This window comes from Populus alba, chromosome 2 (assembly GCF_005239225.2).
Source record: "Populus alba chromosome 2, ASM523922v2, whole genome shotgun sequence".
Classification (NCBI taxonomy): domain Eukaryota; kingdom Viridiplantae; phylum Streptophyta; class Magnoliopsida; order Malpighiales; family Salicaceae; genus Populus; species Populus alba.
In genome coordinates, this window is record NC_133285.1 from 17,598,326 (window position 1) to 17,625,264 (window position 26,939).

At 31.0% G+C, this 26,939-nt stretch overlaps 2 protein-coding genes and 1 long non-coding RNA gene across 4 annotated transcripts; 1 reads left to right on the plus strand and 2 right to left on the minus strand.

The window, feature by feature from the left end:
* Window positions 1-12,044: 12,044 nt before the first annotated feature.
* LOC118031969 (uncharacterized) lies at window positions 12,045-13,123 on the minus strand. Its single transcript, XR_004684594.2, has 3 exons — window positions 12,686-13,123; window positions 12,419-12,565; window positions 12,045-12,332 (listed from the first exon to the last, which is right to left on the minus strand). It is a non-coding gene; the product is annotated as an uncharacterized lncRNA (long non-coding RNA).
* A 3,131-nt stretch (window positions 13,124-16,254) lies between these two features.
* Window positions 16,255-17,996, plus strand: LOC118031954 (uncharacterized). 2 transcript variants are annotated; one of them, XM_035036489.2, is made up of 3 exons: window positions 16,255-16,355; window positions 17,306-17,513; window positions 17,640-17,996. In XM_035036489.2, the coding sequence occupies exons 2-3, from the start codon at window positions 17,322-17,324 to the stop codon at window positions 17,766-17,768; spliced, it is 321 nt and encodes a 106-aa protein (XP_034892380.1). In that variant the 5' UTR covers window positions 16,255-16,355; window positions 17,306-17,321; the 3' UTR covers window positions 17,769-17,996. The 2 variants fall into 2 exon arrangements, with proteins under 2 accessions (XP_034892380.1, XP_034892381.1); XM_035036490.2 differs by having other exon boundaries at window positions 16,277-16,394.
* Window positions 17,997-18,014: 18 nt separating this feature from the next.
* On the minus strand, window positions 18,015-21,048 carry LOC118031953 (protein NRT1/ PTR FAMILY 6.4). Its single transcript, XM_035036488.2, has 5 exons — window positions 20,836-21,048; window positions 20,623-20,743; window positions 20,315-20,532; window positions 19,454-20,001; window positions 18,015-19,283 (listed from the first exon to the last, which is right to left on the minus strand). Exons 1-5 carry the CDS (start codon window positions 20,836-20,838, stop codon window positions 18,404-18,406), a joined length of 1,770 nt encoding a protein of 589 aa, XP_034892379.1. The 5' UTR covers window positions 20,839-21,048; the 3' UTR covers window positions 18,015-18,403.
* Between the last annotated feature and the right edge of the window lie 5,891 nt (window positions 21,049-26,939).

Genomic DNA, 26,939 nt, shown 5'->3' on the forward strand with positions numbered 1-26,939 from the left:
TTCTTTTCCAAGACTGGATCCACCAAAAACACAAATATTTCTTATGTGATGACTTGAGGAACTTGCCATTTCTACACACTTCTATATTTGATGAATGTATGAGTTGAGTATAAATGAAGGGAAGGAAGAGAAGAATTTATAGATGAGAAATTGAAAATGCAATCATACCATCTATATGTAGGTTAGTTGTAGTCTCTCTCTCTATTTATTTATTTATTTTGAAAAAGCATGTGTACGTATAGGTAGTTGTGATTGTTTATACAAAAAACAAGAAAGATGAATGATAGAAATTAGAAATATATTGAACATAAAATGGTTGGAAAGCATGAGAAATGAAGCTTGGAAATTTGGATGTTAAAAGATAGAATTATAGGTGTAAACATAATAAATAATTTGTGGTGTTGTGGTGAAAATGATAGAAATTAGATTATTTTAGTAATTATGATATATGAATATTAATTTAACAACATTTCTGGATAAGATTGATTTGGATTAAATTGTATAAATAGGTGTGGTAGGTATGTATTATAATTAAGTATGTGTTTGAAATATATGAGTAATCATGTTTTATGTCGCACCCAACATTGCGATGACCTTTAAAGATTTTTCATAGGCAAAAAAAAAAATATATTTGACATCTTGTTCTTAGCGGGGGGAAAGTCTAGTTTAAGTAGTCGCCACCTAGTATTTGGTCTCTATTCTCTTCCTTTTCCTCTCTGGATCTCTTCATCCTCTCTCTTTACTAGTTTCAGTCACATATCACTAGTGCGAGGAGGAAGCTACTTTGAATGGTGGATGGCTACTGAAAATTATGACTAAGGAGAAAGTTGATTATCTTGTTATTGCTTGCTCAAGATGTAGTATAGAGAAGGTCGTTGCTATTGGATACTGGAGTTCATGGTTCCTTTACTGTGTGGTGTTATTGCTGAGGATGTGGCTCTTGGTGGTGGTTGTCATGGTGTTGTTACGCTATTAGACTCAAATGAAAATCTCGGTACAATGTAGTGCTGGAGGTGTCACTGTTAACAGGTTGTACTCATGGTGCTTAGTGCAAAAAAGAGGAAATATAGTTGTTGATGTACTATTGTTGGAGTTAGGAAAGAAGTGCACAATGTTGTTTGTTGGATGTTGTTGAGATGATGTAAGAGGAAGAGTTGCTATTGGAGCTAAGTGGTTTGTTTTGTTTCTAGGGTTTTCTTTTTTTATAGGAGGGTTTCTATGTTTGGTGAAATAAAAGGCTGGTCTCGGTGAATGCTCTTTGTCTCTGCTGGTAGTCATTTGTTGGTTTACAACAAGGAGGGGAAAGATTATATGTCACGGTGGGATAACTATTAGTCTACGGTTGGGCTGCTGGTGGGTGGTGGAGCTGAAGTTGTTGCTTGTAAAAGCCTTGTCATAGTTTGTGATGATGAGAAGGTTGTGGATTTTGGGTTGGAAAGGGAGAGGTTGTCGGCTATGTTGGTGCAACCGGGGCTAGGGTTTTTTTGTGTATTATGCTCCCTTAGGTTTTCTTGTAATGCTCCCCTTCTTTTTTTTATGCATTGGGATTTGTATTTATAATACAGGAGTTTCATAGCATATAAGAAATAAAATCATAAACAAACTCATTCTTTTTTAAAAAAACTTTAATTTGATTAAAAATCAAATTTGAAGACATCCACCTCAAATTTTCTTATTTACTAATCTCAAATTTCAGTTTAAGGTCTAATGTAAATTTTATCTAGTAGTTTATAGCCTGACCTATCTTCAGGTTTTTATCCATATCTAGATTTCTATATCTCTAATTTGAGCAAATCCAGACCCATTAAAAGTTTAACACTCTTATCAACAACTTTCATAAAGGTCAACATAGCAAATTTTGTCTTTATAAAGTCGAATTCCTAGCCACAATTTAGCTAGTAACAGTGTCCAGATTTATAGTTTATAGGTCTAGTACACAACCAATCATTTTCATCATTTCATGTATAACTTTCACTACTTTTATCACCATTGCATACAAAACATGTCATTTCCACTACAATAATTATTCATGAGATTTTAGACACTCATAATTAAATTTCATAAGAGCACGTACCACATGAATTTATTTAGATGTTTAAATTTCAGCATGCAACAATTTCTTACATGATCATAAACACCTTTTCTTTTAACATGCACACAAAATCAAAATTAAAAAGGTTTTCACCTTTCATTTTCATGTTTGGCCAAAGGTTTCAAGGCCTTAGTACTCATCTTTTTCTTCAATTTGTTTCCTTAAACACCATCATGTCTCCTTCACTCCAATTACACAACCTATCATTAATTTCCATTTACCCCAAAAATCCTATCATAAACTTTGATTTAGGAACTTATATCTTTGTATAAAACTTACCTAGAAGTGTTAGAAACCGATCTAGAAAGGTGTTAGGTTTGTTCCTAGTTGTGTTTTTGCTTCGAAAAGCTTTTTCTCCCTAAAACCTTTTGGTCTTTACTCATCTTCCTTCTGTTGCTGCAAGTTTCCTCTTCTAATATCCCTTTAATTTGTTTTGTTTTTTGTGTTAAATCTTCAGTCAAACCCCTTTAACACTCTTAAGGATTGGTTTGCATATGTTTCTCTTTACATGTTCTTTGAGAGAAAGTGTTAAAAAGAAGAAAATAACTAGAAGTCATTATGTGCATTTGGATAGTCTTACATAAGAAGGCAAACTAGGCAGTGATGGCTAAAGATGGAAGATAGTACAATGTAGAGAGGTTCTATATGTGAAAAGGTTAAGGGTTGTTTGTTGGTTTATGTGTTTAACTTAGGGTTATACATTGCATATAAATGGATGAACATGTTTTGAATAGGTATAAGATTTGAACTTCTCATAATGTGCATAACGATGTGAATTTCCTTTAATTAAGTTGAATACATGAATTAAAATAGGATTCTTATGATGCACTCATTAGTTATGATAACTTTGACCTTGTTAATGCAGGGGAGATAATAAGAGTGGCTAAGCATCTACAAGTTTTTTTAAAAAAGCCTAAAACCTTATGCCATTTTTAGAATGTCATAAAATTATGTAACTAAAAATTCTTTAAATGTATATTTATATGTTTATTGAAATAAAAAGTTATGAAAATACAAGTGTCATGAAAATTATATTAACATCTTTGTATGGATGGCAGAGATCATTAATAACTTGTGGTTAACCAAGTTTGCATGTCATTCTTATAGATGATAGGGCCTGAATAAGTTAATTGTTTAAGGAAGATTGTATTCTATTTATAATAAAGGTTAAGGATAGAATTTTGAAAGTATTATTTAATCTTTAATATTTGTAATTATGATGTGTATTTACGATGATGGATGTTCATTTCATAATCTTCACAAACTCAGCAGGAGAAGTGGTTCTGCTTGTTTAATTTAGTCTTTAACTGTAGGTAATGAGTATGTAAGTGTAAATTGAAATTACATATAATGTCATGTAATCAAATTGGTAGTATTTTTTCATGTAATTGAATTCAATACAATATACTTCATCGATAATTTTTAATTGCATTATGAGAATTTTATATTTAAATATTATATCCATATGGGTATGAGTTAAATGTAATGTTTGAAAATGATATGATTTATTGAAGGAAAGATGATAATTTGTGTGATGGGAGTAGCATCGAGGCTATCCTTATATTGTGTGGGTTGATGGTTTAGAATGGTTGGACGAAATCATACATGTTAAATTGAGATGAGTTCTTCTGCGAGTTGAATTTTTAGAAATGTTACTTTTAAGGGGAAACTCTGTCAAGGTTTTGGTAGAATTAATGATGGCCTATATTGATCCTAAACATAATATTAAAAATAAATTTAAGGATTATTGAATTAATCTAGACAAAAAAAATTACCTTGTTTTTTAAATGATTTCAAGGCTCAAAAGCTTTTAGAATTGCGAGCTATTACACTTATTGTAATTTTTGTGAGCTTGTGTGTTTCTTAGTTGTTATAGAAAGAGTTATTGAGCTACCCGACCCTTCCTATTGGATAAGTCTTTGTATTATCTAATAATTGTATTGCAAACAAGTTTATACATGTAATTTATAAGGTATTGTAACCACACTAATGTGCGCGTATAAATTGTATATCAATATACTTGTGGATAAAATTATTAGAAGGTGCACTTAATGATGTCTATATATATATATTTCCCTAAGTTTTCACACATATGACAATCATAAAGATGAAAATAGCATTAAAAGTTTAGGATGTTACAATACTATTCAAATTATGAGTGCAAACAGGTTTTTTTTCTTTTCTTTTATTTGTTTGTAAGTGTCTTTTTTCAATTTTATCATTTAATATTTGGTTGATTTTGAAATAGATTCTTGCAAAATCGAGTGCTAGCCAAATATTAGATTTTTTTTTAAGACTGTGATAACCTAATAGAAAGCAAACTGAAACAAAGTTATTAAACTTAATGGAGTCCATGATCAGGGTCACGAGTTTGGTAGATTAAGTTACGAAGCTTGAGTTGATCTCAATATGTTAAAAAATATCATCTTGAATTATTATTTTTTAAATCAAACCATCTCTTTATGAGTCATCCAAGTTGCATTGGGCCCACCAATTTTATTAGGTCATGTTAGGTTTAATCCCCAAACATTTTAATTTAAAAGTTTAGGATATTACAATACTATTTAAATTAAAAGTGCAAGCAGGTTCTTGTTTTTTTTTTTTTTTTTTTTTTTTTATATAAGTGTCTTTTTTTAATTTTATCATTTAATATTTAGTTGATTTTGAAATAGATTCTAGCAAAATCGAGTACTAGCCAAATATTAGAATTTTTTTTAAGACTATGATAACCTCATAGAAAGTAAATTGAAAAAAAGTTATTAAACTTAATGAAGTCCATGATCAAGGTCACGAGTTTGGTAGATTAAGTCACTAAGCCTGAGTTGATCCAATATATCTTCATCTCAATATTTTAAAAAATATCATCTTGAAGTTTTTTTTGTTTAAATCAAACCATGTCTTTATGAGTTATCCAAGTTGTATTGGGACCCACCAATTTTTGTTAGGTCATGTCAGGGTAATCCCCAAACATTTTAATTTTAACCTAATTTAGGAAAGAAATCAAGTTAAGAGATTTCAAGATTGACTTGTTAGGCTGAATTTAATAACAATGTCAAAGAGTTCCTTTCAACCTGAATATATTTTACATTCAAGAGATTTTTGGTCCAACCAGTAGTGTAGCATATTTTAGAAAATTAGTGTGTGTGGTAACTAAACAAGGGTTTTAATCCTTTTATTAGCAACTTGTTATTATTTCTAGCTATGTTATTAACATCAGAACATATAAGTTAATCTGATAAGAGAATAGATATGCTGGATATTTATTTGATCAATTGTTTTTTTAAAAAATTCAATTAAGAATATAACCTAGTATGATCTAGATGAATTAGTGAAGTTTTTTTTTTTAATCCATAAAACCCATTTGAACTAACCAACTAGGTTTTACATGTAAAATAACTTCTTTTAAAAAAAATTGTCTAAACTAAAACTACTTGGTTTTAGCTTTACATACTAAGACTCGTTTTCTCATCCCCCGTCCCTTTTAGTTTGTACTTTATGGTCAAAATTTGCCATCTCTTCTTCATCTAAATTCATTTTCTCTCTTCTCAAGTCTATACAATCATTGGTCAAAAGAAAGACCTCAACAATCTCATTAAAAACGATCATGGTTTTCATTATTTCATTAAACCTATCTTCATAAAATTTGGTTTCTTCTAAGAAAACCATGGCTTCATGTAATTTTTTTTATATTGAATCTACATAATCCCACCATTGATTTATCCTTAAAATTAATTTAAGTATTTTAATTTATTATGTACTAATCAAAGTTAGTTTTCTTGATTTAACATGATCCAATCTATATAATAAATGGATCAACAACGAGATTCGCTTATTATGGGACTTAGGGCATACAAGGATGGATTGGATATCATGGAAAGGCTAGCATTCATACCTTATCTTTAAGATATATTGGGGATATTGTTTTAGTGGGGGCGGAGCATGGTTGTTAAAGGAAGACCTAATTATTACTTTTTTTTAGCTTTTGCTAGCAAGTCGAAGGAGTTTAGCTAAAAAAAAAGGTCCATTTTCCTTCTAACTTAAATATAACCATTTAATCAAGGGTAATATGGTGCAATACTAGGATTAAAATATCTTTTTTTTTTCACTATATGTACTAATCCCACACCATTAATAAAATGTAAAAAGAAACTTCTTAATTGATAAAATCCAAAATACTTGCCATTTAATTGCAAGCCACCCAAACTACTTGTCACTTATATGTCTGCACTCAAACTTGTGCCTTGCTAGTATTTCTTGCTCTTCCTCTCACATTTCTTTCTTCTTGTATTTGTTCTTTTTTATTAACAGACTAATGCTTTTACAACTAACAACATTAGTTATCAACATTTAGATTGCCTAGTTGATGAATTGTTTGATTTGCACTCAATAATCCTTATATATATTTTGGTGATTCCACTAGAGAGTTAGTAATTATAAAATAATAATAGTCCCTTCTAAGATGATAAAGAAGACTATTAAACCTATAACCAACATATTTGTGCATAATGATAACATAACCTTACTCAGCTCTAATAGCAATGATTATAACACCAACTTTCTCAATGTTAAATATTGTGATAACCCTTAAACTTTTTTAAATTAGTATTGCAAACTTCTAACACTTTTAAAAGGTGGCCTAACTCGATCCACTACTCAGGTCTTTGTTGTGTTTGCATTTTAACTAGGTCTTAAAGCCATGGTTGATAACCTAAAGATTTTTCAAAACACCTAGGCAAAGCTACAAAGTGAACAACAACAAGTCTTTAAGGTGTCTTGAGATAAAAACATAATATTTAAACAAACATTCAATAGCATCATCTAGTTGCTTCCTATAACTACCCTACCCTACATGATCAGTTGAATGATAGGGAGGACATCCCCTCACTAAAAAATCATCGTGCATCCATTTATAACCATTAAACAACCCACAATGTTGGTTTTTAATGATCAACAACACTATCTTACTAAAAAGGACTTAAAAGAAAAATTTGAGTAAAAAATGGCAAAATCTACAAGCACTTTTGATCGTAGACTTCCTTATCCAACCTTTATTTTCATGGGACCTTAACTAAAAGACTATATCAATCCTAATTTTAAGGTTTTCAATGGCAAGTAAAGGAACATTCGTAAGCATATTATAAAGTTTATGAAGACCGTGGTGTTTATAGCCTCGATGATGATTTCAAGTTGAAGGAATTTTCCAAGTCTTTGATTGAGAAAGAATACACCTAGTAGGAGAATATAGCTTATTATTGTGTACATACATGGGCAAGTACACACAAATTATTTACTAAAATGTTTTTCTCTGTCATGAAAAAGTGACAATGTTTGAACTAGGATAAGAATGCCAAAGCTCTAAAGAGATTTTGTTGTAGTAAATTGAACAATTTTGAGATCATATCCTAGACATGTTGGAGGGGTTTTATAAAAAGGAAGATGTCAAGTTATGTATTCAAGGCATTTATATGGAATACATGATATATCTAGAGAATTTGGGTCTGACCACATTTTCTACCTTGGTGGAAAGTGCTTATTGGACCAATAATTTCATTGTCATTTCTAGAAGAAATGATTTCACACCAACCATAAGTGGTGCCAAAATGGGTCTTATCATAACCCAATATTTGACCACATGTTTTTCTAAATATTTTCAAGATATAAAGAATATTAGAAAAACATGTTTATGATGTATTTGCGTCATTTTCAACGTCTTTTCAAAAGAATTCAAAAATTTATTTTTAACGTGTTCAACTATTAAAGCGTACATTTCAAAATCATTGATTAATTATTCTCATTGAGTCAATATTGATGTTGTACTTTTCAAAAAAAAATCAAAATAAAAAAAATAAAAATATATGGAAAAGGGGACCAAAAGTGTAAGGAAAACAAATAAGGGACTAAATTGAATTTGATTTTCTTAGTCACCAAGCAATTGAGAGAAAATAGATAAAAAATTTTGCCTATAAAATGGTGAAGGAATCTCACATAGAAGAGGGGCAAAAAAAAAAAAAAAAAAAACTTAACCTAGGAAAACAACTAAAAAAAAAAACTAGAAAAAAAAGAGACATTCTCTCCCACACAAAAAGCCCTAGCCCTCATCTCTACAACACCAGTCATCACTACCATATAAAAAAGAACCTTCTCTCTCTATTGTATCCCTCTATCTTTTCTACTCTAACCACCCAAAGACTTCATTGTCCAAGATTTTTCCAGTCTTCTTCTCAACCATGAATAACCCCCAAATTATCTTCTATAAAACCATCCCTTTCCTTTCTAACCATGACAACCAACCTCCCACTGACAATTTACCAACCATCCTCACCACCACAAGTTGGCCTTTTCTTGCCTCCATCTTCACTATAAAAGACACTAACTAACACAATCAAAAGATTGATGTCTTATCTCAAATGCAGGAGTGTTGAAGTAATAAATAACCTGGCCAGACTGGGATCGAATCATAGGGAGGTTAACTATATAATAATAATAATAATAATAATAATAATAATAAGTAGTTAAAGAGGACTTTAAGATGTAAGATTAATGTGATGATTAAACAAGGATAAAAAAAAAATGTCAAGGTTAGAGGATCCACTAATGGTATTAAAAATAAATATAATATAAACTCTTTTTATTACTCAACTGGAAACCACACACAAAGGAGGTTCCAATTGGATGATTTGTCATTAATAGCTCATTATAAATTGTTAACATGATCATATTGATTATCTTATTTTAGTAACACCATACTTTTAAATATTGTCAGGAATTCATGATGCTAACTTATGTTAACAACAAAACAAGTTCCTTTCATAGCACAGATGTAGGTTATACCATACGATTGGCTATGAAAGTGTTAAGCATTTGTTGTACCAAGTGTTATACAATACAAATCTAGATTAACCATTTAACAAGCAAGGTATTAAGAATTAGTAAGATAAAAAGATAAGACATGTTAATAACAACTTTCTTGGATATAAACATTGAAGTCCATGTTGAGTTTATATTATACATATTCTAACACCATTAGTGAAACCTTTTCACCTTAACATAATAAACTTAGCTAAACATAATGAAGAAGAGAAACATAAATAAACAACATAAAAACATAAGTATAGTAAAGGAAATTAAAAGCATAAACAAGAGATTAAAGAAAATATAACATTAAATAAAACTTAAACATTAAAAAAATATAAAGAAAGAAATAAAGAGCATGATCTTGATTTGAAAACCAAGATGCCTAAATACATGGCAAATTCCTCCTTTTATAAGCTAAAATTTAAAACTATTGATTTAATGACTAATTGTTGAGTGAGTGGCCACATCTTGACTTAGTGACAATCTTTACCTTCTTGTCTAAATAAAACATCATTTTTATCGTCAAAATTTGAACAGACTTAACTCATGAAAGTTCTAGAAAATTATCTTAGCTTTTTAGGAAAAAATTGAGGTCATTTGGACTTCTAAAACTTGAGATGTGGGTTAAACACTGAACCGTGTCTGGGCTACAGAACAGATTCAGACTTCTTCGTTATTGCTACAATTTGGACTTGAAAACAGCTTTTTTAAATCTTGGACTCTTTATGAAAGTTTTAGGCCTATGTCTTAGCTTTCCATCCATATAGAACATACCTAAATCCAAGATCTATAGCTCAGATATGACCCAATGACCGAACAGTGTTCCAATTTGGACTGAACCAGCATCTCTTTTCTAAGTTTGACCCTCTCTTTGTCCTTTAAATTTTAGTAGTTAAACTCATCAATCAATCCTTTCATTTATGTGACAAGCTTGCATTTAAGATGAACATTTACCATAAATTAAAGGTATCTTATAGTATCAGACTTGTTATTATAAAACATGCTTTCGTTAAGGAGTTATTGATACTTCAAGTGCAAAATGATGATATCAAACCTTGATAAAAATGCACTTTTAAGTACTAATCACACCTCTCAACCAGCTTATTACTAGTCCCTAGTGATCAAAACATTAAAATAGAAAAATCATTTGCAAATTCCACAAAGCTAGGCATTCATTATTCAACTTCTATTAATCTATTCAGATAAACAAACTCTCATTAAATTTATATATATCTGCTCAATACCTTTTAAACAAAATATTAATAAACCTTTCTTTTTATGTGCTTAATGTATGAAAACATAGATGATGAGGCTTTCATTGGAAGAAAACAATATTCTGTTATAATGTTTAAGGTTAACTTCCTTGGGTTGGGATTATTATTATTATTATTTTTAATATATATATATATATATATATTTATATAAAACTTAAAACACAATGCATCTTTAAACCATGTAACGAGCTTTCAGCTAATGACTCCTAAACTAGTTGATCTTAGGGCATTAGGTCTTGAGACACCCCTACAAGCTTAGTAACTCGGGTTACAGATACTGATATGTAGATAGTGCAATGTTTGATTCCTTTAAGCTTTTCTCCTTAACCCATGTAACAAGCGTTGGGTTAATAGCTCCCAAATCAGTTGACTTTAGGGTATTAAGTGTTAAAATACTCCTTCAGGCTTAATTGCTTAGGTTAGGAAGGCTACGAAACCAAACTTATCTATGTTTTTAATATCATCAATTTTTTTTGTTTTTTTTTTTCAAATTATATACTATCCCTTTCTTTTAGTTGTTACCTTTAACAAAAGAACATAAATAATGTAATAATCCAATGTGCAACCCACAATTATATGATAAAGTGTGTGTGTGAAAATGAAGGTTTAAAAATACTTGTTAAATGAGTATATGAGCAGAATCAAGTGATAATAATGCGAGAGTTTGTAAACCTGAATATTTCAAGAAATATTTTGATAGACTTGATAAGAATATTTACTAAGATGTGTCTCAAGAATCAATAAAATTCCCAATTACTCTGCCATCCTAATAACAGTTTTGTCAAATGGTTTTATTAAAAACAAAAGCAGTTAGTTAGTTAGTTAGTTTTTTTTTTTTTAATGTCAACTACTACTCCCCTCCAACCAAAACAAGACATTGTCCTCAATGTCCTACAAGAGTTGCTGGTTTCGAAGATTAGCTTGACTTAACTTCGGGCTTCTTTTTTTAATTTTTAATTTTATTTTTTGACATTAGGTTATTAGGCTTTGAGCTTTCTGTATTTTTTCCTTCCCTCATTTGAGGTTATCCTGGATAGCAGGTTAACACGGGTTCCCTCAAACTATCATCGTTTGAATATCTTTTTTTATGTTAGAAAAAAATTGACCCCCCACAGCATAGCATGAGTAAAAAAAAATCTAGTATTAATTAAATGGACTCCAAATAATTTTGTCCAAAAAACAATGATCCCTTCTTTATTTAAGGGAAACTTTTTAAAGGATTAAATTAGATTTTTCTGAAATTAGAGGACCAAAATATTAACCTTTAGAAACAATGATAATTTCGCCAAAACTAACATGTACAAAAACATTAGTTTTGAAGGGTGACAAATCATATTAACAGGGGTGTTTGATACAGTGTTAGCGATTGTTTTTTTAACTATTTTTTTTGAAAATGTATTAAGAAAATATTTTTTTTTAAATTTATTTTTTATATCAATACATCAAAACAACATAAAAACAAATCAAAATGCCCCCCCCCCCCAAAAAAAAAAAAAACTGAATAGTAAAAACTACCTGTGCACTATAATCTATTCATTTGATACTAAAATTGCATTTATTGGAACTTCTCTTTTTTATTATTATTTTGCAACCAAATGGAAGGAAACAACTATTGGATATATTAACCATCTCAGAATTGGTGATCGGTGAAGGATGGAAAGATAATTGTGTCTGGCATAAAAATATACATATATATATTTGAGAAAAAATCGATAAATCGAGAGATTGAAACTCCATTCCTTAAAAAAAAGAAAAAAAAAAAAAAGAGGTTTTCCCCAAGAAAATATATAAAGAAAAATTAAAGTGAGTTTTTCCCGAAAAGATAAATAAAATTAACTATAAATCAAAGAAGAAAATAATTTGCTTCCCACACAACACAGCCGATTTATTCTACGATAATCAAAGCTCATCAATCATACAATAATATGGAAACAAAAATCTTTATTTTTAATTTTGATCTTCCCCTCTCGTTATGCTAGATAAATTCGGAGAAGTTCAAGCCTTGCCATTAGAGGCACCATCTCCTCCATTTGGAAGGCGAGGGACAACGACTGGTCCACCTCGAACTCCTTTAGAGCATAGCTTATCCTCAATGGACGACCTAACAATGCCTGCAATGAAATTATTTACTATCAAAGCACCTTCGACCAGTAACAAAAAAAGAAAAGAAAAGAAAAGAAAATGAATCCATGGTCACCTTCCCATCCATTGCATCTTTTGCAGAAACAGCATCATCTTCTTTAGAAAAACTGACAAATCGATCTGCCACTGTCTTTATCATACAATATCCTCACTAAACCACAACCATCCCAATGAATTAGAGATCACCGCCTATCAGATTACACTGAACAAAAGGGATTGATTGAAATATTCAGCGAGACAATTCATCGAACACGTGGTTCACTTAACAATTTGAGAGCCCAAGAAGGCACTAATCGAGGTAGTGGTGTTTTGGGATTATTACCTGGTTTGCCAAAGTAGTAGTTCCTTCAGTGAGACATCTCCAAAGGAAGAGAAAGCATCTTTTAATGACTTCTCGTCAACTGACCATGACAAACCTTGAAAACACTCAAAAATCGACGTCCGCAAGGGGACAAGTATCATCGCATATGTAGAGACAAGATGGTCCAGAACAATTAAAACATGCGCGACAGAGAGAGAGAGAGAGAGAGAGAGAGACCTGCCAAAAATAGATTATTAGTGATAGTGAGAGAATTTGGATTGTAAGCTTTCGGTAAAGCTTTTCTAGCAACTGACATGAGATTTCTATTCATTGTTTGTTCGGTTTCTTTTAACATCAATCACCTGACCTCTCGTTATTTATTCCTTCTGGGTTTATATACAATTTTTGGGGAGTACTTATAAATTGGTTCTAGTAGTTCATTAAAAACTAATCAATTAATCCCTATATTATCAAAAATAATTTAAATAATTCCTTGACCAACACCAACCGCTATCAAATTTGATGGCTTTTTTTTAGTTAGTAATATTTCTGGTGCATAAACTTTTCAATGGTTTCTATTTGAATCTCTTTATTTTTATTCCTGCTATTTAAGTGTGTGAATTTGTATTTTTTTTAATAAAATATATATGTTAGGTTCTTTTATTTTATGTCATATTAACAAGATTAAACATTTTGGAAATTATCTAGCTTGATCTTCTCAACTGAATGGATCCAAAGATAACTCAAACGACTATATAAATATAATTTGATTTTTTAAAAACATCTCAAGGTAGCATTTTTTTTTAAAAAAAATATTAAAGCGACGATATATTGATTTGATATAAGTTAACTTGAAAAAATATATATTTATGCTTTATAAAATAAATTTAAAAAATTATATGAAGTGATAATTCAAAAGGAATTGTTAACACCAATTAAATATTAAATTGAAAAGTTAATCTTTGTAATAGATATAAAAGATAGATGCATAATATCAACCCCATACTGAGATATTTGTTTAAGACCATAATAACTTTACATGAAATAAATTAAAATAAATTATGATATTCAATTCTTAACAAAAAAAAATTTAATTGAGAAACAAAAAAAAATACTATTTATAGTTTATAAAAAAAATTAAAAAAAATATATGAAGTGATAATTCGAAAAGAATTGTTAACTCCAATTAAATATTAAATTGAAAAATTAATATTCATAGTAAAAATAAAATATAGATGAACATGCAAATGTTTTATATTGACCGCCATTTTTATTTTTAATGTTTCATTCATTTTATCTTAGCAACTAATTGTTGTTACTAATTACAAATTATTTTTATTTTTATAAAAGTTTTATTTAAATATAATGAATTCCCATGAAATATAAGAGGAAAGAATTCAAGAGAAATCAAACTAATCCCCTTAAGGAAACTACAAAAGTGTAAAAAAAATTAATTACCATTAAAAAATAATAATTCATTAGAAACAAATTAATGAAAAGGAATAAAAAATAAAAAAATAAAAAGTTAGGCGCTATGTGCTAAACCCTTACACCTAACCTTAATTAAAAAGCCAAGCCATATGCCTGTTTTTTTCCATACACTGTCCACTTTTTTTTTTTAAACAGGCTTACTATTATATTTTTTTTATTTAAAACTCAAGGTCCAAGTTTTTGGACCATAAAAACTCAATTTTAAATTATTTTTACCTTAAAGTACCTTAAAAATATTATAAAAAACTTTCACAAACCACTTACTAACCCTAAAACACTCCAAATTCACTAAAAAAATTAATTTAATAAAAAAATCTAAACAAAATCTAACCTGATTTTCCAGTTATGTTTATAAAAAAACCTATTACTATTGAACTTTCTTCGTTTAATGTAACTTGTTAACCAAAAAAACCACGAATTCCGTGCAAATTTTTTATCTCCTTCACTTTTTTCAAATGACTTTCTCTTGATTCTCTTTATAGAAAATGAAATTTTGAAATTTTTTTTTGGAAAAACTAAAAAGATTGAAAAGTAAGAAAAAATATAAATGAATTAAAAAAAATTCCATTCAAATTTGAAATTTAAGATTGGCTATGAGTTTTCTTTTTGTTTTACACTTTGATTCTTTTTTTGTTAATTTTTTCTTTAACAAATTTTAATAAAAACGGTTATTAATTTGGGCATAAAATACTGTAATTTGTTTTTAATAAAAAAGTCTAAGAATTAAAATAAAAAAATTTAGGTTACTGGTGATGGCTACAATATGTTTTCCCTAAATGTTTTAATATATTATATAATATAATATTGGCATGATCATTAAATTCTTGCGTGCCATGATGACATATCTATCAAATCTGTATGATATATATATATATATATATTATCTTTAATTTAGTGTTTGAATTTTAAGTGTGTTAACTTTTAATAATTAATCAATCAAGTGTTTTGTTAGAATCTGTTAATTAGTTGCTAATACTTTCATTAAGTGTTCGATTATCAATTTGACTAGGTAAAAATAAAAAAACAATTAAATGGGGGCAAGTTTTTCTTATGAATTCATTATTTATAGTTTTTTTGTTTTTTTTTCTTTGTTTTTGACTTAGATAAGGGAATAATATCTTTCTATTTCGAGTCATGTTGTTAAATGATTGATGGATCCAGGGACGGAGCAAGAAAGAAAAATTAAGGGGGTCAAATTAAAAAAATTTATTTAAAAAGATTAAAAATTCTATTATTTCATACAAGGGAGGGGCTGAAAAATTTTTCTTGCAAGGGCCGGGGTCCCTGCCTGCCCCCCCTCCCTCCGCCACTGGATGGACCTATTAATTCATCATAGTTGAGTTTTCAAGACATGACTAATATAAAAAAATTCTATAATTAAAGGAGAGACTATATTATAAATTGATTTAAAAGTGTAAGCTTTGAATATATAATCTTCCAAACTGTAGGCGCAATCAATTATTTTCATTAAACTCTAGACAGTCATATAGTTTAATTTAGGAAAGTTATCTTGATAGTCCCTATTGTTTGTTTTTACACTTAACTTTTCGTGTTTTCAAAAATTATTATTTACACGCTAAATTTTAATGCATACATAACAATTTACATCCTAAACTATTCTATAGTTTAATATATTTTACACCAATTAAAAATATAAATTATAAATTTTCAAAGCACAAAAAATAAATATAAAAACAAATAAACAATAGGATTATAATAATTCTTTCTTTATTTTATTTTGGATAATAAGAATGTTATTAAACCTGAACTAATAAGTAAACCTGAAATTCAGCTTGAACATGGTTTCTTGTTAAATTAGTGAATTTTTTTTTAAAATTTAATTAATTTGATAGGTCAACCTTGATCAATTAGTTTATAATCATAGTGAGACTAGGATTAGTTTTTAAAAAATATATTTTGTAGAATGATATTATTTTTTTTTTAATAAAAAAATCTTGAAACAAAATGTAAGCTTCAACCATGCAATTAATACCACCACCTGAGTAATGGGCTAGCGTATGGGTAATAGGAAAATCTAAAATCAAATATTTGTGAGATGGGCCTACTTCATTGCCTGCATTTATGCTGGGCTTGGGAAATATAGCCTAGGAGCTACCACAGGAAAATTAGCATCCTTCAGTAGCTCTCGCAGCCATTTCACAAGAGAACGAGCAGCCTCTGCTGCGGGACGGAGTCACAAGTAAGTTTTTTCTCTGAGTAGACGAACTTGGTACAGCAGGTACCTTGCTATTTGATTAATTAGATATATCTTAATCATTTTCATTAGATTTGCGTCCAATTAAACTTGCAACGGAAAGTTTGAAAAGTGGGATTGGTGAATTTTAAACAAACAAAAGCAGGGTTCTGTTGTCTTAGTTGGTTGTAAGTATGCACGCTATCTGTTCGATACAATGCCACTCTGTGTGTGTGTGTCACTTCTTTGGTTAAGGTGTACTCTGTTAATTTTTGTACTTTGGTTTGAGCTTTGCTATGTCGTCGTGGTCTGTCTTTGTATAGTATTTCTTCTACTCTCTGTTTGTCCCTGTTTCGTTATCTTGGTATTAACTTTGTAGCTAGTTTGGGCCCATGTGATTCTTTTTCTGCTCATACTGTAATCCATTCATAAATTTTGCACGCCAACTTTTCGATTGGATTCTTTCTGTCTATCTTGAATAGAGCATGCTTTGTTTATCTGAATCAGATATTTAGCGAGGGGGAAACAAATGTAGGGAAGCTACTATAAGCTGACAATTTGTATATTAGCTGGAAGTTCTATCAATTTTTGGGGTTTTGCCCTGATTTTTCATAATGGAATTGAGTACCAGTTGGGACATCCTTAAATATCTAGATTTGTAAATAGTTTTACTGATTCAATGTCTTGATATTTACTGATAAAGTAGGACAGGATGTGGGTATATTTGTGGTCTCTAGAGATTTTATTGATGTGCCTTCCTTTGTGCTTTTCATATAACATAAACAGACAAGGTATTGTTTTCTTTACTTGTTTGAATGCGTTTTCTGTGTTTTCATTCCTTTACTTGGAGTCTTCTCCTCTTTAACAGACAAGGTAATGCATTATCTAAGTCCGCACTGTAGAATTTCATTTTATGTGCAAAGTACCATTGCTAAGGTGTTTTTTGGACAATTCAGGTGCAAAAGAGAAAACATGAATGCATTCAAAGCCTTCAAAGCCCAAGTTCCAATTGCTTGGAGTCCGCACCTGTATATAACTTTGGTGAGGGGCATTCCGGGAACTAGGAGACTTCACAGGCGTACCTTAGAGGCATTGCGTCTTCGTAAGTGCAACCGGACTGTCATGCGATGGAATACTCCTACAGTCAGGGGAATGCTCCAGCAGGTTTTAATATAAACTCAGATTAAGTCTTCAGTTGTGATTTATCAGAAATATAAGGACTTAAATTGTAAATCATAATTGCATGGACTCTTAGGTCATTGTTTTGAATGTAATTCCTTTTCCCTTCAGGTGAAGAGGTTAGTTGTAATTGAGACAGAAGAGATGTACAAGGCCCGCAAACAAAATGATGTAAACCACCGAGCTGTACGCCCGCCATTGGTCATAAACCACTTACCTGCCTCTGCAAGCAGTTCTTAGAGTGAGCTTTTGCTCTATGTAATTCTTCGGAGGTCAGCTTTCTGTTTCTCAAATGGGCATCTATTTCTCAAGATAACTGTTTTTTCTTTCAGTGCCGTATTTATAGAAGGATGGTTGATTCAGTTAACTGGAATTGCACTTTTCCCTAGTGAACATACTGGAGTCAGTGGATTATATATCTCTTTTCTTGGGTACTGACATAAATATCAGAATTCTAAATTAGCAACATCATTTGCATCTAAAAGCTTTGTAGTTTAACTGATGCTTGTGTAATAAATACTTGGTTCTAAAATAAGAACCTGAAAATTGTGCTTTACCATACACAGAATGGACACACAACATGGCGTCTTAAGTAGCTCAACTTTCAGTACGTCTGAAAACTGAGTATAAACTACCATCCTCTAATTGTACGTGTAAAGAAATCTTAGAACATTAGGAAGGCCTTGGAGAGCTGTAGACTAGGGTCCTTCCTATTTATTGATGTCCTTTTCCTTGAGCATGTTTATGGCAGTTAAATCATTCCCTCCTCCTTCACCATCTCTAAAGCAGTCAAATCAGCTGCAGGTTTAAACCCTTTCTCACTAGCGTCCTTCCTATTTATTGATGTCCTTTTCCTTGAGCATTGTTAATGACAGTTAAATCGTTCCCTCCTCCTTCACCATCTCTAAAGCAGTCAAATCACCTGCAGGTTTAAACCCTTTCTCGTTACAGTTTTTGGGCTTGATATAGTGCTGGACTTTGTACTGATGTCCCCTCGCAAATGCTAGGAAAACGAAGAAGTTCAACCCTCCTAGCACTGCTAGTAACCAATAGAAGTTATTCAACCTCCCCTTGTTCAAGTTGCTCCTCAGCCAGATTTTCTTGGTAGCTTTGTCAACTAAAGACACCAGCAAACTGCTAACAAAGAAACCCATTGAGATGGTGCTGAGGAAAAGCCCAGTGCTCATTGATTTCATCCTTGCCGGTGCCTCTCTGATGAAAAACTCAAGTTGTCCAACATAGACGAAAGCCTCCCCGGCACCCACTAGGAAGTATTGAGGGACTAGCCAGAAGGCGCTTATCTTTGTAGATTGTTGAATAGCAGTTTCCCTTCTTTCTTTCTCAATGCTAGCAGCAGCCACCATGGCTAGTATTGAAAGGAGGAGTCCAGCTCCAATCCTTTGGAGGCTTGTCAGTCCCTGTGCATTGTGGGTGAGCTTTCGAGCCAGGGGAACGAAGAGTCTTTCATTTAGGGATGTAAAGAGGAGAATGGTGATGAAGAGAAAGGTGGAGTATGAACCTGAAGGAATAACCAAAGAGCCAACTCTTCGATCCATGAAGGTTGCTTGCTCAATGGTAAAAGTAGTCATTTGAGAGTAAACTGTCCAAAAGAGGATACATGTAGACCAAATTGGGATGAGCTTTAGTACCATCTTCACCTCCTCAACTTCCATAACAGTTGATACTATCCAAGGGTCGTTTTTTTGTGCACCGATGGAGGTGGGATCATCCATGATCGCAGCCTTGTCAAGACACCTGATGAAATAACAACACATGAGAGGAAATGGAATCTGGTAAATTTCTGTGAGAATACTTACACGAGTGGTAACAGTAACAATGGATGGATATAAAAAAGGACATTTTCCTTAAAACGACACGAGAATAATCCAGTAAATCGTTGTTTCTGAAGTAATTGTTCAACTTACTTGAGTTTCTCTGAGTAGGGAACTGTGGCACTATCATACCCGTTCAGAAGGCTGGGATGTGAAGGATAAGGATGTTTCCTTTTCTTCCATGCCAATAACGATACCCTCCATATGATAGTTAATGGGCTACCTCGAGGCTTCTTGAAACGGTACCGTGGAGTCCCACAGATCAACACCGCTACTGCGATCACCATTGTCCCTGCTGAAATTCCATACCCCCACCCTCTTCCGACGTTATCTTGTACATATACCAGCACTATAACAGCAAACAACGACCCCATGCTAATGCAAAAATAAAACCGATTGAAGAAGAAAATCATTGTCTTCTCCTCCTTGGGATCTGTTTGATCGAACTGATCAGATCCAAAACCTGAGACATTGGACTTTATTCCACCACCACCAAGGGCTACAGTATAAAGCGCTGCATATAGCAGAACCAGTTGATTTCCTTTCACCTCAACGCACTCATGACCCTGTTTCCTGTAGTCATCGCATGGTGGGGGTCTCATGCTAGGAATGGTTGTGGCTGCTGTTAGTAGACCGACCCCCTGATGCATATGGAAAGGAATCAGCAGCATGGCCTGAAAAAAGAGATAATTGTTCGCAGATTTTGGCAGGCCTAGAGTACCTCCAGATTTTAGGTCTACATAGAACCTTCATCAATGTTTGCCCTCGTGATTACCTAGCTAGCTACTGGTTTTTCTCACCTAGGACTTGGAAGGGTATCTCAGATGATGCAAGAGCAGGTTTCCAGCCCTCACGTTGGTGCTAAAGCATGATTAATTACCAGAGATAACGTGGTATTTTATCTTCTTTAAGTTAGTGACACGTTGGCATGCAATATATTATTTCTAAACTTACCAAAGCAGTTATTAATGCGGAGATCGCAACTGTCAAGTACCGACCGAGCTTAGCATCTGCCAAGAAACCTCCGAAGAGGCCAAGAAGGTTGAGAGTACCCATGAAGTTGGTGACCATGTTTGCTGATTTTGCCGATGAAATATGCAGTACTCCGACGAGGTATGTCACTAAATTCATTGATATGCCCATGACACATATTCTCTCCGAAAGCTCGGTTACTGCAAAACAAATTGGAGTGGAGATTAGCCAAGTGCTTCAGTACAGATACTTGGATATATAAGACATTGACTCTTGTTAGTGAGAAGCACCCAGAATGAGCCCCGCAGCAAGCCATCCTCCAGTTCTGGACTTGTCCACTGGAATTCCTCGAAAGTCAACTGCAGGATCATTATCTGCGCCATCTTCGCCGCCCAGGCCTGCTGCTAAAACCTGTTACAGGTGAGGTGACAAGAGAAATAAGCTAAATAACTTTGAAGTATCCGGTATCACACAGTAGTGAAGATGTTCACGCAAGCAGTTACCATTTTTGAAGGGAGAGAGACAGAGAGCAAAGTATCGGTGCTATGTAGACCTTCACTTTACAAATGAAGAATAGAATGGGAGTGCATGAGGAAATAACTACTTGGTTCTGTAGTAATCAAGAGAATTGGTGAATGAGTTCGTGATCGGGAGGGGATATAAATATGGTAGGCGCTGGACATTGGAAGAAGGCAACTGTTGCATTTTTTTGCAACTGGTGAAGAGTTGCTTGTTATTGTTTGTGTACGTGTGAAAGAAACATCTTAACTCAATAATTTAAGCTATATTTAGGTTATTAAATGAGGTTTCAAGATATAATTTATATTATTTTCTAAAACATCTTTTTAAGTGAAAGTTTTTTAGACATGAAATTTGCATGAACTCACATTATTTTATATTTAATTTTTATCAAATAAATAGAGATGGTGAGATTTAAACTCATGATCGCTTGATTATCAAGATTCTAATACCATATTAAAAAATTATATCAATTCAATAAGTTAAGCAGTTAAATAAAATATCAAAATATAATTTATATTATTTTTATACAATACTAGAAACCATGTGAGCAGCTTGGACGTATTCATCTAGTGGTTTAGGTTCCTGCAGCCACAACCTAGCCAACTCTGGCTGGAAAGTGACCATCCCAGCGTTCCAATCTTGTTTCTTGTTTATCGTACTATCGTTATGGGAATTGAAAGATCATCTAAAACGTTAGACATTCGGACAAATACTTGGGTCATGTGGGGCTGATCAGCAAGCCTTGGCCAATTGGACAGATAACAGTATTGATCGAACCATATGCGAAGATTTTCTCTCTGTCGGGTCATGTCCTAGGAAAGCCTACCCTAACCCTTAAGAATCTAGTATGCTATTGTTACGTTAAAAGAATGCCTCTCGTGCTCCCACCATTATTTCAGCAATGATTGCAAGGAATTAACAGTGTGAGGCTATAGGCTAGCAAGCAAAAAATAATGCAGAAGCTATGGCGAAAATCTCACTCTTGCGTTTGCTACAAGCCCACGGGTGTGATATCCCCACCCCATTGGATCCAAATTGAACAAAAAGAAGGGACTGAATTAGACAATAAAACTTTTATGTGTTGTTTCTTGATGCAATGGAGGAGAATTGGCAAGAGACTTTGTTCAAAAAGCGCAAGTTCAGTTTATTTACTGGAAAATAGTTTTTTTTTTTTTTGAAAAAGATTTTTAGAAAGTAAAAAGCTGAAAAATAAATTATTTTTTATTGTTTTATAGTGTTATGAAAAATAAGTTGAAAATACATTTTAGTATTTGGTTATGTTATGGAAAATGAGTTTGAAAATAATTTATTAATTTTTTTTATTTTTTTTTCAAGTTTATTAAAATAACGAGGAACAAATCTTGCAAATTAAAAAGTTGAATGATAATGAGAATGAAAAAACAAAAAAAAAAATCTAATTTAATAAATTATCTCAAATAAAATAAATAATAATAAAAATAATGGAGATAAAATCTAACGAATAAAAAAAACTTAAAAGATGATGAAATTAAAATAATAATAATAATAATTTCATAAATTATTTCAAATGAAATAAGTAACAATCAAAAGAATGAAGATCAAATTTGATAGATAACAAATTTCAATTAAAAAAATGATAAGAAAAAAGCAAATAACAATCACAAAAATGAGGATCAAAGTAAATATAAAAATTAAATTAAATCAAATTTTAAGGGATGAAATTAAAAAAAAAAGATTCAAACAATATATATATCAATCAAAAGTTTGAGGACCAAATTTGATATAATCATCAAATAATATGATATTTTTAAATTTGTCACAACTTCTGAAAAGTGTTTTCCATAAAAAATAAAAGGAAAATACTTTTATGAAAATCAAAGTAAATTTTTATTTGATTGAAAAGTATTTTTCATTAACCAATTTTTTTAATGATAAATAAACACAAAAAAATTTAAAAAATAATTTTCAAAAGACTATTTTCCGGACAAATAAATGCCTTCTAAGTCAATTCACGGATTAAACCGGATATTCATTTTAAGGAAAAACAGATAATACCAATTGTTTCTTTTTTTTTTTGGATGAAATTAAGAGATAATAATACCAGGTTGTGCCATCAATCAAGCTCAAATTAACTCTTTGTGGAGTGGAAAAGTTACTTTGTGAGACTTATTGAGGATGGTAGGGCTTCACTCTCTGATTTTGTGTCTTGGTAAGATGCATTACTTGTTTAAAAAGTAGGTGATTAAAATTATAAATGAGATTTTTTAAAATATTTAAAAAATATCTTACTTTTTATATTTTGTATTTTATGTATATTTGATAAGTGAGATTTTAAACGATTTTTATTTTGTATTTCGAGTTTTTTTTAAAGTTTTTTTTTTTAATTTTAAACTATCAAGTGGAAATAATTTTTATTTTATAAAATATAATTAATAAATATATGTTTAATTTCTTACATCACTATCCAAAATGCTCGTCCTAGCTGATTTTGCCTAAATAATTTCTTTAAAAAAACAAAGTTATTCCAGTTGATCGACAACAGGTCGGCCGAATCAGCTGATTTTTCCTCGAGCTTGGAGTTTGGAGAAACGTCTGGTCTTAATCTTTTTGCACCCCCTAAGAGATCATGAACTCCTAGTCTTGTCTTAAAGCAATCATTAATTAAGATATCATCAAACATCAATTTTGGTTTTCGTTTTCATTTTTTTTTTTAATTTTTTTTTTAATTCCCAATCAAGTTTTTTTATAAAATAAATACCTTGACCTATATTATATTCTAAGTCAATCAAGTTCTGATCCAGTTTTTGAATAATATTGTAAGTGTCTTAATTTATTACTAGAAAGTAACCACATTGAATAGAATTGGCCTAGTTTTTGTACTCATGTTGTGCTATGGGGGATAATTTTTTTTTTTTGAAATGCAAAAAAATAAAATCTAGGTTTTAGAAAAATGTTTGATATTGTTATTTAACTTGAAAATTCAGTTTTTTTAAAAATATTTTTCTATAAATTTTCTTATCAATAATTTTTTTTGTTAATCTTATTAATTAAGATTAGGGGTGATTATTTTCTGTTCGATTTGGTTTTTATAAAAACCAAATAACCAAACTGAATTTGTTTTTAAAAAACCAAAATAGAACCAAAACCAGTTCAAACTGACCAATTGTGGTTCGGTTCAGTTAGGGTTTTTAGGACAAAACTTGTTAAAACTGGTTTTGCTTGGTTTTTTCTGATTTGTCTCAATTTTTTTGGTTTGACTTGGTTTGACTTGATTTTTTTTCTGTTTTTTTTTTTTCCAGTTTGGGCTTGGTTTTTTCGGTTTCAGGTTTATAAAACCGAAACCGAACTAAACTGGTTGGTTTTTTTTTCAAAATTTTAATCAGTTTAATCGGTTTTTTTTTTCACGGTTTGGTTTTTTCGATTATTTGTTTTCCAGTTTTCTTGATTTAATCGGTTTTTCAGTTTTTTTGCTCACCTCTAATTAAGGTTTAGTATTTCAATTAAAAAACAAATATTTTATACTTGTTAAAGTAATATATTATGAGTGATTTAAAGATAAAAACATCATGATAAATTCATGAAGTTAACTAAGTCAATGAAAAATCTTCTCCTTCACGTGAGAGATAAAACTCTTTCTTACGGGATACCTGATTATTTTACATCAAAGAGAGCCAACTACAATCCATCCTTTACAATCGAAGAGCCTGTTAAAACACTGTCACCATCACTCCATCTCTTCTATTATGCCATCCGGGATCATGTCTGTTCAGTTCATGATTCCCGTCAATTCTCAAGAATCTTTCATGTCTTCAAAGAAAGTAGTAGTTAGCATGGAGAAGCCGCGAGGATTCGAGTCCATTAACCCACTTAAAGGATGGGATGCATGGAAAGAAAGCAAAAACCCTGCTGATTTTTGACCATTGTTCCTGCAGGAGCTCTATTGACAAAAACATTCTCTAGCTCTACCCTATCAACTATAGTAGCAATTAGGTTCTAGTTCTCGTTAATCAGTATTTCGTTTTAGCTCAGTTGGGATCTTCCCATGGCATTCATGTCAAGTTCGGCACTCTCCTCCTCCTGGTCTTGGGAACCTCCTTTTGCCTAATATTATGAGGTTTCTTCTGTTCGCCATCATCTGTTTTATCAACTCAGACTCGTCAAAAGGAAGAAAAAGAAAGAAAGGTAGTATTAATTATTAGGATGGCGAGTGAGTTGAGTTTAACTGAGTTAAGATATGTTCAAGTTCAGCTTTACTAAGTGCAATATCCTGTGTTAATAGCAATTGGGAAAGCTGAACTTGAACATAACTCAGCTGAACTGTGGGGGTTCTAGAGCTCGCGTATGTGTTCTCTAGGATTCAAAAAAACTCATTTTTGAATCAGACTCCACTCTTGCAGAAGAGCTCATGAGAAAATATTTTGTGAAAATGGAGGTCAACTATTCTTTGATATGCTATCTCATATAATTATATTCTAGAATAATTTTTCTTCTAAATTTCATAAACTAAAATCTGTATAAATTTGAAATTATAATTAAAATTTATACGAAAACCTATAAGTTTGATATTCAACCTCTGAGCAGATGAAGGAGCCGCCATGCATTAAAACCATCCATCGAAACCTAACACTAATAAAAAAAATATTTTTTAATGAAGAACCAATATCATGAAAAGGTTTATAAACTTAGCACATCTTATGAATTTTGTACAAAATATAATTACATGTAGCATGATTCTTCATACCACACATAATATAATTTACATGCTATTCTACGAGTGTAGACGATTGTTATAGCTATCTTCTAAGTAGTTGTGATTAAAAACTCTATTTTAGTCTGTTATGTACCATGTCCATCACTTACGATGCTTATCTCCTATTTTTTTAGGAGTCTTTACAAGGGTCTATAAAAGACCCTCTGTTCCTGTATTTTAGTAACAAACACATATATGAATAAAGAGAAATAAAGAACATATATGAATAAAGAGAAATAAAGAACTATGTTCTTCAACGAGTTGAATTTTTTTTTTCCACAATAACAACAAATATCCGGGCTATAAAGAATTATTTATCATTATTATTAAACCTTGCTTGATGGATTAATTTTGAGATCTTTCTACTTAACTCTTTGTCTAACCTGAATTTAAAATTAAACTGTATGAGAGTTGTTTTGACTTGATCCAGTTGAATTGACAAGTTTAAAAATAACCTGATCAACTGACAAGAAAATATATGGAGAAAAAAAAGATAAAATTTACAGAAAAAATCTCTCTATCCAACTCTTTGCCTAACCGTTTTTAAAATTAAATAATATGAGGGTTGTTTTGATGTGATTAGTTAATTTAGTTAGTTTAAAGATAACTCAAATGATTATTAGAAAAAGTTTAAGAATGAAATTAAAAAAGAAACGGATGAAATCAAAAGAAAAGAAGAGAAGAAATGACAAAAAAAAAAGAAGCTGAATTAAAAAAAAAAATGATGAAGCGCCACTAGTCAAGCATCTTTTTAGTATAAAAAGGTAATATAATTGGTGAATTTATTGTTAGATTTTAATTCATCATAAGAGTGTCATTAAATACTTATAAATTTTTTTTTTTTAATGAAATCTTATACGTATTTTTTTCCCTTAAAACTTTTTACATGCTAACAAATTAAGCTATTTGCGTTCTTTTTAAAATGAGCTTGTTTTCATATCTAAGTTCAAGAGTCTAATAAAACCTGTTCATGAATCTTAAAGAGGTGAGCCTAGCTAAGCTTAAACGAGAATTATTTTCTTAGAAAAATAAAACATTTTTTTTTTGTTTTTTGAAATGTAATTTTATTTTTGAAATTTTTTATTTTTTTTAACTTTCAAAGAAAACCGAGTATTTCTAATATCAAATTTGTATCTTATGCGAAATTATTGGAAAAACATGTGGGGAACCACAAATATTTTTAAAATGCTTTTTGAAAAATTTGAAGTTTTTTTTTTCATTTTTTAATATTATTATATTATTAAAAATAAATTGGGCTAGACCCGGCTCAGCCATTCGAGCTGGGTTGAAACGGGTCCAACCCCACTTAGTCGGGTTAGGTTGATTAGCGGCCCAACATCCTCTCTCTCTCTCTCT

Excerpts from the sequence above, each read along its gene's own strand:
- LOC118031954 (XM_035036489.2), top strand. The coding sequence starts at position 17,322 with ATGAATGCATTCAAAGCCTTCAAAGCCCAAGTTCCAATTGCTTGGAGT. Across the intron at positions 17,514-17,639 it reads TCAGGGGAATGCTCCAGCAG|GTGAAGAGGTTAGTTGTAAT; the intron begins GTTTTAATATAA and ends TTTTCCCTTCAG.
- LOC118031953 (XM_035036488.2), bottom strand. Across the intron at positions 20,533-20,622 it reads TGCTGCGGGGCTCATTCTGG|TAACCGAGCTTTCGGAGAGA; the intron begins GTGCTTCTCACT and ends TTTGTTTTGCAG. Across the intron at positions 20,002-20,314 it reads CCGCATTAATAACTGCTTTG|GGGGTCGGTCTACTAACAGC; the intron begins GTAAGTTTAGAA and ends CATATGCATCAG.